Raw genomic sequence first — 18,720 nt, 5'->3', positions numbered from 1 at the left:
CCCCGCCTTTGCAGGGCTTCCAGGGCACGGCGGGGGCCAGAGGCAGCAGTGGGGAGCGAGGACCCCCGGGTGCTGTGGGGCCCACGGTAAGCCCCTCCCTCCCCAGCCCACCCGCCCGACAGCAAGGGTGGGGTCACATGTGTGTAGACTTGTCCCCGCTGACCGCTCGGGGTGTCCTGCGACCGGCACGTTTGTAGAGCGAGGCCGGCACAAAGCTTGCAGGGGAGAGAGCCCAGGCTGCCCTCTGCCCGGCCCAACACAGACAAGGTCGGGGGCAGGTGAGGGGATGTGGGCTCTGGGGGCCGGGGAGGGGCAGACCTGGGCCTGCAGGCTGGGTGGGGCCCGGGGGGCAGGGAAGCTCCCTCTCGCAGCGAGAGAGGTGGGTCCTCTGTCCTCTGGGGACTCCTGGGATGAGTCCCGCACGAAGCCTTCGGTTGGGGGGCGCAGTGGGTGGGCAGCCACGAGGTCCAGATGCTTCTCCTTTTCCTCCCACTCAGGGGCTGCCGGGGCCCAAGGGGGAGCGAGGAGAGAAGGTGAGTGTTGGGAGTCTGGGGTCTGGGCCGTCCCTGGGGCAGCACAGGGAGGCACTGGCTCGGGCTGCTCAATCCGCTGGCCACGTGGCCCATCCCCCCTTCCAGGGCGAGCCACAGTCCTTGGCCACCATCTACCAGCTCGTGGGCCAGGCCTGCGAGTCCGCCATCCAGAGTGAGTGGCCCAGCCTCCCGTGAGGACCCCAGAGCCTCTGCCTTCACCCAGGAGGGAAGGGACGCCCGGCGCCCAGTCGTTAGCGAACCCAGCCTTGCGGCCGTGCTCCTGGGCCACGTGCCTCGGACCAAGGCAGGGAGCGAGGGAAGGTCTCCCTGCCCCGCCCCCTCTGACCGTTCCCCCCCTGCAGCGCACCTGCTGAAGCTCCACGCCTGCACCCACGAGAGCACCCGGCCCCCCATGCCCATCTTGGAGGCCTCCAGGGCCTTCGGCACGCGCAGAGAGGCCCGGCTCCCTGGAGAAGGGGGGCACGGTGGCCCCCGCCCAGAGGACAGAGGTATTGGCCCCCGTGGGGAAGGGTCTCCCCCAGTCCTAGGGCTGGTGGCTCTGTGTGGCCCTCTTCCCCCAGGTGATGGGTGGGGAGACAGGCCCCCTGAACCCACACAGAACTGGGGCTGCCTGGCTGCCTGGGGCCCTCGAAACAGTCCCTTCCCCAACCTCCCAGCAAGCCTGAGCTTAGGGCCTCCTCCCCAACCTCTGGTCCCCTCCCTCCCGTCCCTGATCTGTCCCCCTCTCCTTGGCTGCCACAGCGGGAGGCTTGGTCCAGTGACCTTGTTGTAATGAGTCCGTCCATCTGACTGGGGCTGCGGCGCTGTTCACGGCTCAGATGCTAGATGCTGAGATGGATGGAGAAGTTGATGAGGGGAGACGGAGCTTGTGGTCTCGATGGGGAGGAAGGAGACGGGTGGGGGTGGGATGTGGCGGCTGGGAAGACAGTTCTGCGCCGAGGGCGGGGGGTGGACGGGGATGGGCGGAGAAGGGACCCCCCGACTGCACCCACCACAGTCCCCCAGACATTGTCTTTGCCGTACGTGCCCCCCGTTTGTACCTGCCGTCCAAAGCTGGCAGGCACTGTCATGATGCCCACCCCAGCCCCCTCCCCCGTCCCCACCGCACACTAAACCCCGGCCTCTGAGACAATTATCAGTGCCTGTTTAAGGTCAGGGACCCCCGACCCTAAGCTTTCAGCCTCAACCCGAAGGCTGGAACCCGCTGCCCCCAGGACCCACCTTCCCCAGGTCAGCATAGGACCCTCAAGAAGGGAAAGCACTGCCACCTGCACCCCTTGGTCCGGCACATCCCTCCTTCCCCTCGGCTGAGCCTGGAGCCCTCAGTCGGACAGGCAGCCCTGGGCCGCAGCGGGGAGCGGTGCGGGGGTGGGAGCAGTGGGGAAAGTCGTGCGGGTGCCAGAGAAGCAACTGGGGTGGGCGCAATGGGGCGTGTGGGGGCCTCGGGGGAGCCAGCAGGGCTGAGGTGGGTGCGGGAGACCGAAGCTGGCCCAGTGGGAACCCAGGGAGGCCCTGATGGGGGTCAGCACCACAGTGGACACCCGGCCAGGCTGGCTGGCCGGGGCAGGGGCCCAGGGGGCAGCGTCCTGAGGGGCGGGTCTGTGCGGAGGGCTCACGGTCCAACCGGGACCCGGGGGCCTGCTCCACGCAGCCACGCAAGCCGGGCCCACCCATTCCTCCTGCCAGGACGGTCCCCCTGCTGCCCCGAGTGAGCCCGAATGTCCCCCCGCCGGACCCCGGACGCCGAGCGCAGCTGGAGAAGGGTCTGGAGGCGGAAGGAGGGGCGCCGAGGCCGGGCCCGGGGGCCGCTCCTCCGTGCGCTGCCTGTTCAGATGAACCACGTGTGCTTGTCGAGGAGAGGGCTGCTCATTGGCGGGGCCCCACGTCCGCCCCGTCGGGTGGAGCCCCCGATTCCCCACCCCCGTTTCTCGGAGAGGAGCCGCCATCCATCCTCGGCCTCAAGGACCCCCCGCCACAGTCTCCCTGTAACCCTGGGGCTGGCCCCCGCTTCCTGTGAGGCCACTGCAGCCCCCAGGGCCCGGTGCCCCGGTGCCCCCGGCCGGCCCCTCCAGAGCTCAGGCCCCGCTTGGGGGTCTCAGCCTCGGCTGCACTCTGAGTCCGCAGGGTGGGGGTGGGCTTGGAGAACGCTGGTGTGGCTGCCCCGGGCCCAGCCAGGGGCTCCCTGCCTCCGTAGTAGCGGCCCCTCCCCTAGAGTCGAAAAGTCTGGCTCAGCCCCTGTGTGCTCAGGCCTCGTGGGACCCCAACCCGCTGGCCCCTCGCCTCGTCACTGCCCCGCACGCCTCCCCCTCCCTGTGACCAGCCGGGACGCCACCGTCTGTGCAGTGCCCATTCCCCCCACCCCACCCCCGGCTCCCCATCCGCCTGGGAGGCTCGCCAGCCAGCCGTGGGCCCTGGGGCCAAGCAGTTCCCCGAACACCAGGATGAACCGGGGGCGGGGCCGGTGAAGGTTCCGAGGTGACACTGGGGCAGAGACAGGACAGGGTGGGAGGAGGAGACCGTGGAACGTTCCGGGCAGGGGCGCCGCCCGTGAGCAGCCTGGGGCCGGGCCTGGCTGCGCCTGACCCAGAAATGGCAGGAGGACAGAGTGAGCTGAGCACAAGCCAGGGAGGGGTCAGCCCGGGGAGCGGGGAGCGGGGCAGGGGCTGCCGTGACCTGGCGTCTGTGTGAACGAGCTGTAGATGAGAGTGCAGGTGGCCAGGTGGGGGGGACGCCCACTGGCATGGAGGTGGCTGCACTGGGGAGGTGACGGCTTGGAAAGGGTGGGCGGGGGCTGAGCCCTGGGCGAGGTGGGGTCCAGGGGCCCAAGAGCAGCCAGGTGGTGGGGGGAGGGGCTGGGGGCGTTGGCAAGAGTTGGGTTCACGGGGGCAGAGTGTGGGTGCTGCCATCTCAGAGCAGCAGTGAAACAGACGGCTCGTCCCAGGACTGAGTCCCTCGTGTCTCCAAGGCCGGGCGGGGAGGGCAGGGGGCAGCAGCAGGAGGGGGTGGACGCTGCCAGAGACCACCTGTCAGGATGCGGCTGGCAAGGGGCAGAGGAGAAGGCTCCAGAGCCGGGGAACACCTGCTCAGGAGGCAGGCGCCGCTCCCGCAGGAAGGGCGAGATGGGCAGGAGTGGGCACTGGCCCCTGCCAACCACCCTGTCCAGTAGCATCGCCTCTGGCCCTTTATGGTTTGAGGTGCCTCGAGGGCTGACATGAAGCCCTCACAGGACAGTAAACGTCCCTCCCCAATTTCCCCCCCACTCCCGTGTGCGCGCACGCGCGCACACACACAAACACACGCGCGCGCGCACGTGCGTGCACCTCCCCCTGTGGGCACACGTGCTCCCGCACATTCACGCGCGGAGCGCTGCTCCCGGGTTTAGGAGATGAGTTAACGGGACACGTGACATGTGAGTCGCACGACCGCCGAGCAGGTCTCGGGAGTTGAAGGAGAATGCGGGTCCCCTTTCGTCCATTAATTTAAAATTACAGTATCTTCAAAGAGGGAAGGACGGGTAGTAATAACATGGGGCTGAAATGCACAGGTGCGAGGAAACGTGGCATGGGAAACGAAGAAATAAAGTCGGTGAGGCAGAGGCTCAGTAATTACGGGCCCAACTTCAGACAGGCCGTGGGATTCAGGGGAGAGAAGCCACCCAGGGGCTCAGGGGAGGATAAAAATGGAAAAAGCGTTGCATCCTCATGAGGGGCTCCAAGAAGAAACAGGAAGTCAATGGAGGGGCAGAATGTTGAAATAAGTACTTTTTTAAAGATTTGAGAATTAGAGAAGGATTTAAAATCCCAGATGGAAAGTCTCAGAGGGTGAAGTGGGACCGACTTTTAAAACATACCCTTAGATTCACTGATGCAAAAAAACGAAGACGGTGGGGAAATTCTTTAAACGCTTTTCTACAAAAAGACAAGAGTCGCCCTGCGTCAAAAGGTGGGGGAAATGACCTCAGAGTGTTGAAGGGAATAAGGCTCGAATTTTATGCCCAGCAGAATTACTCCTGAAACGAACAGGGTGAAAATACATTCTGAGGCCCACAAAGTCTGAGAAGGCAGGTCACACGTCACAGGGGATCCTCTTTGAAATCTGGTTGGTGACGTTTTCTGCAGAAAGGGAAAGTAACCAGCACTTAGGCCCGGTACACGGAAAATCCCAGGTAAGTCAAAACCCTAGTGACGTTCGTCGTTCACAGAATCGTCAAGCCTTCCCCAGACCATCACATCGGTGGCAACCTAGACTAGATTCCAGGCTGTTCCAGAATCCCTGAGGGCAGCCGAGGTGCTTGCTTTCTTTGGAGGCGGGAGGCATGATGGAGACAGTTTTCATATCATCTTGTTAAGCTCTTGAAAAGTACCAACACTCTTTTTAAGTTAGGAGCAGCCACCAGGAAGGAAAACAATGAACATAAAACCTTCAAGATTAGCCACTAGATCAAGTTTTCTTCTATGTCGGGGGATAGAACACACGCAAACAGAGAAATAAGAGAGACGCAGCCTAACCATACCCCAGTGAGGCAGAAATTACAACAAATAGCGGGGAGTTTAACTCTTCAAAAGATTGCATTAAAAGACAAGATACAGCTTTCTCCTTCTAGCCATGATGGAGTAACCCATACCGGACCAAAAACCATTAAAAAGCCCGGAAAGTATATGAGGAAACTGTTTTTAGGCATTTTAATGTAGAAGGGTCAGTGTTTCAACAAATGGTGCTGAAACAACCCTCTCCCGGGTGTGTGAGGCCCCCAAGGTGTCAAAACATCACAAGACACAGAAAATGAAACAGTCAACACTAAAAGGAGGAGGACGCCCAGCGGGACCTGCACACAGCGGCTTGAGTCAGAGTGACCGGACAGAGGCCAGCACAGGTGACGGAGACACAGACTTGCTTTAGTTTATTTGGACAGAAGAACACGACTCAGCAACTAACGACAAAACTGTTTATGGATGGAGACACAGCCATGGTGGGTGTTGACCGCACCTCACCTGGTGGAAGACCAGGACAGAAAGGCTGAGAACGGGGGGTTCCACTCATACCAAGGTCAGGGACAGGCAGAGACCACCTCTGGTGAGGAAATTAGAGCCATCACTGCCACGGGGGCACAGGCTGGAAGGGGCTGGAGGGGGCTCTGGGGGATGAGGGCCTTGAGGTCGAATCTTGTAAAACTCACTGATCTGAGGGCTTAAGACCAGGCATTTTGACATAGGTAAATTTCATGTCAATCAAAACAAACAAAACAAAAACCCTGGAGGCAAATACCGCAAAAGAGTGGTCATGGTTAATTTGGTGGGAATGTGGGTGATGTATTCTGTGTGTGGATTTTCTGACTTGTGTTTGGGTCTCAAAAACCAGAAAAAGTGGAAACCAGAAAGGAGAAGCATCCCCATCCCTGGGGCTCCTGCTGTCTCCCGACCCAGAAAAGAGCATCTGCAGCTGGGCACCCCCAGGGCTCCCCACAGCTGCCCCATATCTGGCGCTGGATCCGCTTACATAAGGAGGATTGAGGCGCTGACATCTGAGATCTGCGTCCTGGCTGCGTCCTCGGGGGCCTGGCCCTCCCCCGCTCTGCGCCCCCCGGTCCTGGGTCCTGGGGAATGCCCACCCGGGCTCTCCCCCAGCATCCTGGGATTGGTGCCCCAATGGCCCCAGGAGGCAGGTGCCGATCAGAGATGGGCAGATGGGGGCCTGGGTGTCCAGGGGGCCGTCCCAAGCTTCACAGGCGGCGGGCTTGGGGGGCTGCAGGCTCCAGCCTCCTCCAGCCTCCTCCAGCCTGGCGCTGCCCTCCAGCTGCATCTCTACAGCAGCATCTCTGAACTTCACTAAATTATTCACTCCATCCTTCCCAGCACCTTGTGCGGGACCCAGGCACAGCCTGGGGAGTGGGGAGACCCAGGGCTCCAAGGGGGCTGGCTCCAACCTGCCAGCCACACCCCCCATGCATGGGGTCTGGGGAGGTGGGAGCTTGACCATAAAGGGGGAGCGATTCTTTCGGCCTGGGGGGCCACCCACCCAGGTGCCACTCCTGGGGGAGGGGCCACGTTGTCCAGGACCCGCCTTGGCACCTGGAGCCTGAAGGTTTGGAAGAATCAGGTCGGGGGGCAGCATTCGCCCACCCCGACACCACCCCCAGGGCTGGTGGTTTCCCAGAGTCTCCAGGGACACTGTTGGTGCCGCCCAGTGCTTAGCCTTGGGGTGGGGGGACACTGGGCCCCCAGGGCCATTGCCTGCGCACCTCCCCCCACCACCTCGGGCAGGGCAGCCCCCGCATGGTGTGATGTAGGGCTCCTGGGCTGGGGGGAGGCCTGTGGAGGGTCCCCTCCACCCCCTCGATGTTTCTCAGGGGCTCCACCCCCAGGGACCACACTCCAGAGGGTCTCCAAGCCGGCCAGATGAGCTGTCCCCGGGTCCCCCCAGGTCACCGCTACTGTGTCAGGGAAGTCCTACCTGTGTCTATGCCCCAGAGGGGTCCCCGGGCTGTGAGCAGAGGGGAACCCACGGGAGGTGTCGGGGAGCCCAGTCCTGAACGTGGCTCTGGGTCCCTCACAAAGTACCAGGGCCCACGGGGGTCTGGGGCATCACAGGCCCCTGCGAAGTGCTGGCCCGAGACCCCCGGCACCCCTGGAAGGCAGACATCTGGACTCCCTGGGGCTGAGGATACCTCACCACTGGATTCTCCTCGGAGCAGGACCACGTCTCATCACTCCATCCCCAAGGCCCCTCAGGCACAAAATCTGGGTTTTCGTTAATTTACCCAGAACAGACCAAAATAAAATCCCTGCTTGGACCCTCCCCTGGCAAATGAGGTTCGAATGTTTGCTGACTCGCCTCTGGGGTCAGAGAGAGCAGGTCTGAGGACCCACGGGTGCCCCAGGCCCGGGTGGGAGAGGCAGCCAGGCCCGGCTCAGTGCCTGGGCCTCGGGGATCCCACAGGGACGAGGGGCTTTGGGGGCTGAGAGGGGCTGAGCGTGGCCACGGGGCGTGGCCCTGGGACAGTCAGGGCTGCTGGGACATTTGCCGAGAGCGGTCAGACGTGCGTCCTGGCGGGAGGCCATCGTGTCACCATGCTCCGGATACACCGCCCCGCAGATAGACAGGCGTTTACCAGCCTCCCGGGCAGGTCCCCAGGAGGCAGTTTCCAAGGCCGTCTCACAGCAGACAGATGATGGGGGGCAATCTGGTCAATGGCGTGACCGCATCGAGTGCGGGGAGCCCCCTAGATCATGCCGGCCAGCCAAGGCGGCAGGAAGAGGCCCACCGTCCCCAGCAGGCAGACGAGAATGAACACCCAGAGGAAGATGCGGTCGATGACCATGGCCACGCACTTCCAGTCCTCCTTCACCTGCGGACAGACACACACGGTCACTCCCGGCCGCACCCTCAGGCCTCACTGCAGTGCGAACCTTCCGGAAGCTCTGTTCCTATCCTGGCCTCCAGGGTCACAGGCACACCTGTACTGGGGTGAGGGGTGGAAAGGGGCCTCAGAGAAACGGCTTGTCCAGCTCAAGTCCGGGCTCAGAAGCAGTGGGCTGCGGGGTCAATGCACTCTGCGGGGACTGGACAGCAGAGCCACTGCAGGGGACAGGGTCCAGCATGGTGGCCCCACCTGACTTCACCTGCCTGAGCTCCAAGAAGGTAGTGATGCCTCTGGAGGAACGCCAGAGTCCACACTGTGTCACAGTGTAACGTGCTCTGGGTTTGCTAAAGCTGGCGGCACTGTGGGGACCAGCCAGTACACCCCCATTTGCAGGTGGGCAAGTGAGGCCCAGGGAGGGGGCACCCACAGCCCCTTGGCTGTGCAGGGCAAGAGCCAGGAGCAGCCTGAGTAACGGGGCCTGGCCTCCAACCAAAAAAAGCCCAGGGCAGGCTCCACGGTGGACGGCGTCCCAAGAGTGACAGCTGAGTCCCAACTGCCCTTCACTCCTGCCCCCTGCCCCGGGGGCGGCACTCATGGACGGCTGCCCATGTGGCTCGAGCCCCTCATGGGTCAGGGGATCCCTCGGCTCTGTCCCTAAAGCCGCTTGAGAGTGAGGGTCACACATGAAGGAGGGCACAGCCCTGTGCTGCCTCTGAGCCGGGCGGCTGCCGGGCAGAGGGCTCTGTGGAAGGGCATGTGGGGGATCCCAGGCTTGAAGTGGGAAACACGCTGAGTGCATCACCTGTGGTTGCTCCCTTGGACCCAACGAGGAAGGTGACTGCACCATCCCATCTGCAGGTGGGACCCTGAGGCCCCGGGCAGCGCAGGATGGGCCATGGTTACACGTCCACACTGGGTGAGCAGGTCCCGGCCTCCACCTGGTGTGACCCCAGGGCAAAGGCTCAGGGAGGCCACAGGTGGATCCTGGGTGGGCAGCTGTCAGCCCTTGAGTGACCAGAAAGGATGCGGCCCCCAGACTCAGGCCAGCCAGACGCCAGTGGGTCTGATAGGCCTGGGCAAGGGCAGGCTCATCACACCCCGTTTTGGGGCCGTCGAGGGAAAGAAGACTTTTCACTGCTGTTTTGTGCTCTGATTTTTAAAGTAATCAGAGACGTCCTGTTAGTTTTAAGCCAAAGCTGAAAGAGCCGTGTTTATTCTCAGGAAACCAGAGCAAACGGGGTCACTATAAGTGAGGGAGCGCCAGGACCCTCTGTTCCAGGAAGCAGCCCTGCAGCGCGCGGCCTCCGCGCTGACTTTCAAACTGCCCCTCCCCCCAGGATGAAATGCTCGCAGACAAAGCTGCCCCAGCCCGGATCCCAGGCTGGCTCCTGTGAAGTCGCTTTGCTCCCCAGAGCCCGGGGACAACGCCCGGAACCAGAACCAGGTCACCACAGCCAGGCCCGCGATGCTGGTGGAGGGGTCTGGGGACGAGGGGCCGGCCCTGCGCTGAAGACCGCTGGGCCTCCGAGATCCTGGTGACACTTCAAAGGCGTCAGTCTCTGCTCAGCAGGCCCTCAAGCCCTCGCCAGAGCCAGAGCTCCTCTCGTCTCAAGAGCTGGCTGCAAGACGGAACCTTCCAGAAACCCCCAGGTGGCCTCACAGACCCTTGGGATTCAGGGGGATGACCAGCCAGTCATACGGGGATGACCAGCCGGTACAGGGAGACCGGCTCACTGCTGGAGGCGGGGCTCAGCCACGGGACAGATGGTCCCCAGGGATCACGTGTGTCCGGGAAACGATCACGGGCCATTCCCAAGGGAGCAAAGGGACCAGGAGGTTCCTGGAGGGAATGGCAGTGTCACGCCCACCCCCAGGTCCAGGGAGGGGACAGCAGTGTCACGCCCACCCCCAGGGTCCATGTCACGGGCAAGAAGGAGCTAGTGCGGGGCGAGGTCAACGCGGCATAACCGACGCCCGGGCTGAGCAGCCGGTAATGACCAGGCTGACTGACCGGTGCCCTCCCCCTGCCCGCCTGTCTCTGCCCATGCCCTGAACTGGGGCTCGGCCGCCAGCCTGGACCCACCCTCGCAGGCACCCACGACATGGCCAGTGGAGCCTGAGCCTCGGGGAGCAGCTCCACTGCCGCCCCCCACCAACTCCACGGGGCCCTGAGTCTCGGCCGTGTCTGAGCACCCGCCCTGCCCACCCAGACCCCGGGGGGGCCTTCTCCCCAGCTGGGCACAGGGGCACCGGCCAGAGAGGCAGGGCTGTGTCCCAGGCCTGAATTCTCTCCCCGCGCCAGGCCGCTGAGGCCACTCAGCCCCTCTCACCCCAACCCCAGGGCCCAGACACCCCCCAGTCCTTCTCTGGGAGCCCTTGGCGGGGTGGGGGGCGCTCGAGGTCGGGGGAGGCGCTCACCAGGTACAGATGGTGCTGGCAGCCCCACCCCCGCCTGCAGGCTCCCCGCGCCCTGAAGCCCCAAGGGGGTGCCCGAGATCCACTCTGCTCTCCACCAGCCACTCAGTCACCGCAGGAACCCCTGCTGGTCTCGGAGGCTTGGGGCAGAGGGAGCAGATGGCGGGGTGGAGGTGGGGGGCCTCCAAGCTGAGCAGTCGGCTCTGGGACCTGGTTTCTGGGTCTTTCACCAGCCACCCCCTCCTTCAGAGTGGACAGGGCAGCGGGGCCCGTCCGGCACGGCTGTGGCGGGGACTTACCGAGAAGTCCTTGTCTTCCGCCTTCAGGTGGTCTGCAATGTACTGGATTCCCTCAACCGCCCGCGCCAGAGCTGGCGACAGGGGCTGGGGCGGCGCGCCGGTGCCGGGGGCCTTGAGCGCGGCATGTGGTGCCTCCGCCTCCGTCCTGCACTTGCATTTGCAGGGGGAGGCCTGGTCTGGGGGCGGAAGCTCGGCCGAGGGGGCCGTGGTCAGCGAGGCAGGGGAGCCGTCCGCCGGGTGGTCGGCTGGGGAGGCGGCCTCTTCTCGGGGCACGCAGTACTGGATGCTCTGGGACCGGCACCTCACGCCGCCCTCTGCCACTTCGCTGGGGCCGGACACGTGCTGGGCGCTCAGGGACCGGGCCTTGGCGAGCCCTGGGGCCCGGGTGCTGGTGGGTGGGCGGCAGGGCCCGGGCGAGGGGGAGGGGCCGGCCTTCTCGGCCTCTGAGGGCCGCAGAGCAGAGGCCTGGTCCGAGGGTGATGTGCAGGCCGGCCGGTCCGGCCCGCAGGACGGGGTCGGGGGCGGGGCGGGGCCCCGACTCCTGAGCTCGGGCTCGCCCCGGGGCTCCAGCCAGAAGCGCGGGGCCCCGGCCGCCTCGGGCACGGACCCGATGAGCCGCCGGCAGTTGTCCTTGACCGCGGACGGCCGCTTCATGAAGAGCAGACGCGGCACGACGTCCAGGAAGACGCGGCGGACCCAGGCGGGCATGGTGTGCGTGTGCGGGGAGCGGTGGTGCACGTTGAGCACGAAGACGGTGATGGTGATGGAGAGCGTGACGAAGGTCATGGTGAACAGCAGGTACTCGCCGATCAGCGGGATGACCAGCGAGGTGGACGGGGTGATCTCGGTGATGAGCAGCAGGAAGACGGTGAGCGAGAGCAGCACGGAGACGCACAGCGTGACCTTCTCGCCGCACTCGGACGGCAGGTAGAAGACGAGCACCGCGAGGCAGGAGATGAGCAGGCAGGGCGCGATGAGGTTCACGGTGTAGAAAAGCGGCAGGCGCCGGATGACGAAGGCGTACGTGATATCTGGGTACACCTCCGCGCAGCACTCGTACTTGCGCGTGTTGTAGGTGCCCACGGCATCCACGATGACCCACTCGCCGCTCTCCCAGAAGCCCAGCTGGTCCACGCGGCGGTGCATGCTCACCAGGTCGATCTTGGCCTTGTCATAGGTCCAGGACCCGAACTTCATGGTGCAGCTCTGCTGGTCGAAGGGGAAGAAGGTAACGTCGATGCTGCAGGAGCTCCTGTACACGGCCGGGGGTGTCCACCGCACCCGCCCGTCGTGGAAGAGGTGGGCCTTGGTCAGGTGGGTGACGGCAAAGTCCCCGTCCGCGCTGGGTGGGAGACAGAGGGGGTGGGTGAGGTGCCCGGAAGCTCTCTTCCCCCGCCCGCCATACGCGCCCCCACTTCGCAGTGGCCTCGCCCAGGACGCGGCGGCCCTGGGCTCGTTGCTCACCTGCCCGCCTCGCTGTCACCACCCCTACCCTGGGGGCGATGCTCCGTGGAGACCGTCTCAGCGGCCCACACTGCGCCTGACGCCCAAGCTCGACGGTGGTGATGACCGTGATTACTTGGAGGCCGGACAGGCCGTCCACGCCACGTCAGGGGTCCCAGGCACACGAGTGGCCCCTGGGTAGCATGCAGAGCAGCTCGTCCCCTGCGGTCACCCCGGAGCTGGGCAGAAGTCGGGCCTGTCCGGCCACCTTCTCGTGCTCCAGACTGGCGTCTTCTCCCCGTTGACCCCACCCCCCCCAAGCTAAGAGGCAGGACCCCCCTTCCTGCACAGGGGAGGACTCCAAGGCCCAAGGAGGCAAAGACCAGTCTGGGCCCACCCCGGGCAGGACGTGGACCCCAGCATCACATCTCAGGCCCTCAGCCCTCCTGCCTCTCCCTCGGCCTTGGGGTGCCCTGTCCACAGACCGGGACGGGCAACAGAGCGAGGGGCTGCTGTCCCAGCCCTTCTCCTCGTGGGCAGAGTGCCCAGCCTGCAGCCCTGGCCCTGGACCCCCCAGACAGTGACGTCCACCTCAGTTTTCTCCACCAAAGACACCCACGGTGGGGTGGGGGGCACACTGACACCGCGAGAGGTGAGGCAGCCGGCTGTGGGGACACAGGGACACCTGCTCACGGCCCCCCGAGAGCCCTTCTTGCCTCCAGAGTCAGCCACTCTCTCCTCTGCAGCTGGAAGCATCCGGTCCCCAGTCTGGGTCCTGAGTGGGTGCCACCTGGGCCTCGGGGGCCCCTCTGTCGGCCTGTTTACCCACAAGGCCTGCGCTGCCCACGCTGACCGTGCGTGGTGGGCGTGGTGCCCATAGGCCAGTTGAGGCGGCAGCCATTCCCCCAGCCCCTCCAGCAGCCCTGCCGCTTCGGTTCTGAAACACTGATGGGAGACCTCACCTCCTCCCGGGGCCCCGACTCCTGAGCTCGGGCTCGCCCCGGGGCTCCAGCCAGAAGCGCGGGGCCCCGGCCGCCTCGGGCACGGACCCGATGAGCCGCCGGCAGTTGTCCTTGACCGCGGACGGCCGCTTCATGAAGAGCAGACGCGGCACGACGTCCAGGAAGACGCGGCGGACCCAGGCGGGCATGGTGTGCGTGTGCGGGGAGCGGTGGTGCACGTTGAGCACGAAGACGGTGATGGTGATGGAGAGCGTGACGAAGGTCATGGTGAACAGCAGGTACTCGCCGATCAGCGGGATGACCAGCGAGGTGGACGGGGTGATCTCGGTGATGAGCAGCAGGAAGACGGTGAGCGAGAGCAGCACGGAGACGCACAGCGTGACCTTCTCGCCGCACTCGGACGGCAGGTAGAAGACGAGCACCGCGAGGCAGGAGATGAGCAGGCAGGGCGCGATGAGGTTCACGGTGTAGAAAAGCGGCAGGCGCCGGATGACGAAGGCGTACGTGATATCTGGGTACACCTCCGCGCAGCACTCGTACTTGCGCGTGTTGTAGGTGCCCACGGCATCCACGATGACCCACTCGCCGCTCTCCCAGAAGCCCAGCTGGTCCACGCGGCGGTGCATGCTCACCAGGTCGATCTTGGCCTTGTCATAGGTCCAGGACCCGAACTTCATGGTGCAGCTCTGCTGGTCGAAGGGGAAGAAGGTAACGTCGATGCTGCAGGAGCTCCTGTACACGGCCGGGGGTGTCCACCGCACCCGCCCGTCGTGGAAGAGGTGGGCCTTGGTCAGGTGGGTGACGGCAAAGTCCCCGTCCGCGCTGGGTGGGAGACAGAGGGGGTGGGTGAGGTGCCCGGAAGCTCTCTTCCCCCGCCCGCCATACGCGCCCCCACTTCGCAGTGGCCTCGCCCAGGACGCGGCGGCCCTGGGCTCGTTGCTCACCTGCCCGCCTCGCTGTCACCACCCCTACCCTGGGGGCGATGCTCCGTGGAGACCGTCTCAGCGGCCCACACTGCGCCTGACGCCCAAGCTCGACGGTGGTGATGACCGTGATTACTTGGAGGCCGGACAGGCCGTCCACGCCACGTCAGGGGTCCCAGGCACACGAGTGGCCCCTGGGTAGCATGCAGAGCAGCTCGTCCCCTGCGGTCACCCCGGAGCTGGGCAGAAGTCGGGCCTGTCCGGCCACCTTCTCGTGCTCCAGACTGGCGTCTTCTCCCCGTTGACCCCACCCCCCCCAAGCTAAGAGGCAGGACCCCCCTTCCTGCACAGGGGAGGACTCCAAGGCCCAAGGAGGCAAAGACCAGTCTGGGCCCACCCCGGGCAGGACGTGGACCCCAGCATCACATCTCAGGCCCTCAGCCCTCCTGCCTCTCCCTCGGCCTTGGGGTGCCCTGTCCACAGACCGGGACGGGCAACAGAGCGAGGGGCTGCTGTCCCAGCCCTTCTCCTCGTGGGCAGAGTGCCCAGCCTGCAGCCCTGGCCCTGGACCCCCCAGACAGTGACGTCCACCTCAGTTTTCTCCACCAAAGACACCCACGGTGGGGTGGGGGGCACACTGACACCGCGAGAGGTGAGGCAGCCGGCTGTGGGGACACAGGGACACCTGCTCACGGCCCCCCGAGAGCCCTTCTTGCCTCCAGAGTCAGCCACTCTCTCCTCTGCAGCTGGAAGCATCCGGTCCCCAGTCTGGGTCCTGAGTGGGTGCCACCTGGGCCTCGGGGGCCCCTCTGTCGGCCTGTTTACCCACAAGGCCTGCGCTGCCCACGCTGACCGTGCGTGGTGGGCGTGGTGCCCATAGGCCAGTTGAGGCGGCAGCCATTCCCCCAGCCCCTCCAGCAGCCCTGCCGCTTCGGTTCTGAAACACTGATGGGAGACCTCACCTCCTCCCCCCAGGACACCCCCCAGACAGCTGGCCCCAGCACTGAGGGCCACCGGACCCTAGTCACCAAGCCCGTGCCTTCACACTCGTGTGCTGAGGGCACATCGGCCCTGGCCAGGTCCTCAGAGGGCCTAGGGCTCTGCACGTGGGACCCGGCGCCTAGCGCAGCCCCAGGAAGGAGCAGCTTTCCCCAGGGCACGCTGTCACTACCTGTCACCGCTGCACGAAGTTCCGCCCCTCCCCCCACAGCTGGTTCCTGTGCCCCCAGCAAGCCCAGGGGTGTGGACAGCGGGACCGCATGACAGCGCACGCGGGAGGAGGGGAGCCCGAGCTGGCTGGTCCCGTCCCTGCTCCAGGCCACAGACGCCCATCCACGTGAGACCCTCTGCCTGACAGGCCGAGGCAGGGAAGCCCCCCGGTGGGTGGCATGGCCTCACGTGCACGCCCTCCAGCCTTGAAGGGGTGCCCCAAAGCTATCAGAAAAGCACCCCCCCGACCCTTCCCCTCGCCCAGCAGCCTGTGCTGACCGCTCGGCCTCACTCAAGTGCACACGGCCTTGGCCATCAGCTACCTGCTGCCCCTGGAAACAGGCCTCCTCAGTGGCCGTCCGGCCAGCATCAGCCACCAGCTCTGGGGTCTGTCCTCACCCACGCCCAGCCCCACCCAGAGAGGGCCTCGGTGCCGATCTCCATTCCCAAGAGAAGCTGGAGGTCCATCCCGCTACCTCCCAGGGGTCTTGGTAAGGAGGCCAGAAAAGGAGGGGGCTTGATGGCGGCCCCACTCTCCTGGGCTGCCATCCCAGGGGCTGTATGGCTCCCGGAGCAGTCCTGACCATACTCCCCCGGGTGCCAGAGTTCTGACCCTGGTACCTATGTTCTGGATCAGAGAGCCACGCAGGCGTATTCCGTGCCAGGTCCCAGCGGGGCAGGGGGCTGAGGGAGCTGAGCGTGGACCCGGGGGGCCCGGGCGGCTGGAGAACGCCAGGGCGCAGGATCAGACCGGGCAGCTTGTAGAGGGAGAGCGAGAGCCCGCCCCGGCTCCGTTCACCGAGCGGCCCCCGCTTCATGCAGCCCCGAGACCCATCTCCTCCACGTGCGGCCGCTCTCCCACGGCCATTACTGGAATCAGTTAAGCTGGAAGGGGAGCCCAGTGGTGCTTAATCAAATAGCAGCATTTTGTAGGTCAGGCCCAAGCCTGCGGGCCCAGGAGGGCTTTCGTGGAGAATCACTGAGGTCCTGGTGGGAGGGCAGGGGCTCTGGGCAGACGGCTGGGACCAGAGGGGACCGAGTGCTTCCATTTGCCGTAGCTGTAAGTGCTGTGGAACTGCCGCCACCCAGGCCCGAGTCTGGATCTGCCAGTGTGGATTCAGCTCAGGGTGAGCTGGCCCGGCAATGACACAGCAGGGACACGGGGACGCGGGAGGGCACCAGGCTGCCCCGAGGTCGGGGACACCTCGAAGATCCCGGGAAAGGACAAGTTCAAGGATGCCAGCCCCCTGGAGCCCACTGTCTGCCACAGCCGTGCCCCTAACACCCCAGCCCCCCAGCACAGAAACATCCTCCAAGAGATCAGATTTCAGAGCCAGGGACACGCGGCCCAGACAGAGGCTTTGTTTGCTTGAGTGTGGTTAGCGGGGTCTGGGGAGACTGCGAGCACAGACGGAGGGGCAGGAGGAGGGCGGGGGGCGCAGGCGGCGAGCCGGCATGGGCAGGCCGGTCTGCGGCTTCCTCCACGGCACCTCCCGGCCTTTGTTCCCCGACGCGGTCCGCTGCGTGTGCAGGGCCCACTTTCCCCGGACAGGGACCGACTCTGGAAAGGACTCCAGCCCGAGGGAGAGCGGCCGCAGGGCCTGCAGTCATCCTGGGAGAAGCTCAGACCCCTTCGCGGCCCGTGAGTGACCGAGGCCCCTGCCCCAGCCTGGGCAGCGACGGAGCCCCCAGGCGCCACTGCTGCCCCCAGGACCCCGTCTTCTTGCCACTTTGCCCGCTCATGAGCCCGCCCCCCACACCCCAGGCCTCAGCACCCTCCTTTACTCACTCCTCCTGCTTCCGAGCCCGCCCTCGGCCCACACAAGCCACCTGCCTCTTGCTTACACCGGCCTGGGAAGAGCTGCCGGCCGGAGCACAGCTGGACCCGGGCACCTGCCACCCTGCCAGCTAAGAACCCTGGGCTCACTTGTTGTACAGGACGATGTCCGGCCGCCAGATGAGCTCAGAGGGGATGCGGATGGAGGTCACGTTCTCGTAGTCAGCGGGGTCCCAGCGCAGCTTATAGTCATGCCACTCCTGGGGGAAGCAGGGGGGAGGGCGGTGAGGGGGAGGGGCAGAGGAGGGGCGGGGGGGGCAGTGGGGGTCCCTCCCACTCACCTGCTTCACCCACACATTCGTCGTCATCATCTGGTTCTTCTCATCCTAGGACACAAACGAGAAGACGGCAGGTTGTGATGCCCTCGGGCTCAGGACACGTCTCTCTGGCCAAGTCTCCTTACCCGAAAAGGACGGGCCAGGGTTGAACGTGGGGAGTGGGGGACCTCAGGAGGGAGTGAGCGCCTTGTCCCTGGAGGCAACCAAGCCCAGGATGGCGGGCCCGGAGGGGACTCAGGGCCAGGAGGAAAGTGAGGAGAAGGTTCAGCTGACTTCACTGGTGGCCAGGCCCGGGCCCCCTCCAGCGACCGAAGGGTCTGAGGGGAAGGGAGACGGCACCCCTTCCCAGGCAGCCGTGCTGGGCCTGCCCACCTGCATTGTTCCGTCCCGGCTGGCGGGGCAGCTGCCCTGCGGATGGGCTCCAGGTGAGCTGGCGTCTGCCCCTCCTGATGCACCAGGGCAACACACTCACTAGGGGGAGGGGCAGGGGAGGGGCGGGGGGGGCAGTGGGGGTCCCTCCCACTCACCTGCTTCACCCACACATTCGTCGTCATCATCTGGTTCTTCTCATCCTAGGACACAAACGAGAAGACGGCAGGTTGTGATGCCCTCGGGCTCAGGACACGTCTCTCTGGCCAAGTCTCCTTACCCGAAAAGGACGGGCCAGGGTTGAACGTGGGGAGTGGGGGACCTCAGGAGGGAGTGAGCGCCTTGTCCCTGGAGGCAACCAAGCCCAGGATGGCGGGCCCGGAGGGGACTCAGGGCCAGGAGGAAAGTGAGGAGAAGGTTCAGCTGACTTCACTGGTGGCCAGGCCCGGGCCCCCTCCAGCGACCGAAGGGTCTGAGGGGAAGGGAGACGGCACCCCTTCCCAGGCAGCCGTGCTGGGCCTGCCCACCTGCATTGTTCCGTCCCGGCTGGCGGGGCAGCTGCCCTGCGGATGGGCTCCAGGTGAGCTGGCGTCTGCCCCTCCTGATGCACCAGGGCAACACACTCACTGGCCAAACTGCCCCCCAGGGCCTGAGTCTCAGGACCTGAAGGTGAGGGGCTAAAACAGGTGAGGTGGGAGCAGGAGACCCGGCAGGCCCCTCTCCAGGTCACTGAGTGGGCACCTGTCCAGGTGAGAAGGGCCGGACCACACACGCTGTGAGCTTCCTTCTGGCCTCTGCACCTCCCCCGACTTCACAGCCCTCCCGGGTTCACGGACAGGCAGTCAGGCCCAGCAGAGGCTGGAGACCTCTGGAGAAGACCGCCAGGCTCCGTGCAGGGACGTAGGGGTCCTCACACCCCACTCTGAACCAACCTCCAGGGACCACGGCCACACCCAGCCCACTCAGAGGGCAGCTGGGCTTGGGTGCTGGCTCCTTGCCCAAAGTTTGGGGCAGGGCACTCAGCAGCTGATGGGGGGGGGGTCCTCTCCGAGAGCAGGGAGCCCAGGGGGC

General features: G+C 65.3%; 2 protein-coding genes across 2 annotated transcripts in view; one reads left to right on the top strand and one right to left on the bottom strand.

Annotated features, from left to right (window-relative positions):
- The window catches only part of COL20A1 (collagen type XX alpha 1 chain), a 26,123-nt gene extending 23,090 nt beyond the window's left edge, over positions 1-3,033 (top strand). The window contains 7 exon segments of the mRNA XM_007462275.1: positions 15-86; positions 498-533; positions 639-687; positions 896-1,042; positions 1,785-1,914; positions 2,241-2,567; positions 2,898-3,033. Coding sequence (XP_007462337.1) covers positions 15-86; positions 498-533; positions 639-687; positions 896-1,042; positions 1,785-1,914; positions 2,241-2,567; positions 2,898-3,033 — 897 coding nt within the window.
- A 4,599-nt stretch (positions 3,034-7,632) lies between these two features.
- Positions 7,633-18,720, bottom strand: part of CHRNA4 (cholinergic receptor nicotinic alpha 4 subunit) — a 15,092-nt gene continuing 4,004 nt past the window's right edge. The window contains exons 3-6 of the mRNA XM_007462247.1: positions 17,808-17,852; positions 17,093-17,202; positions 10,629-11,970; positions 7,633-7,899 (exon numbers count right to left, since the gene is read on the bottom strand). Coding sequence (XP_007462309.1) covers positions 7,774-7,899; positions 10,629-11,970; positions 17,093-17,202; positions 17,808-17,852 — 1,623 coding nt within the window. The 3' untranslated portion in view covers positions 7,633-7,773. The remainder of the gene's footprint in view (positions 7,900-10,628; positions 11,971-17,092; positions 17,203-17,807; positions 17,853-18,720) is intronic.

This window comes from Lipotes vexillifer, unplaced genomic scaffold, assembly GCF_000442215.2.
Source record: "Lipotes vexillifer unplaced genomic scaffold, Lipotes_vexillifer_v1.1 scaffold1798, whole genome shotgun sequence".
Taxonomy (NCBI): Eukaryota; Metazoa; Chordata; class Mammalia; order Artiodactyla; family Lipotidae; genus Lipotes; species Lipotes vexillifer.
This window is presented reverse-complemented; position numbering and strand designations above follow the sequence as displayed.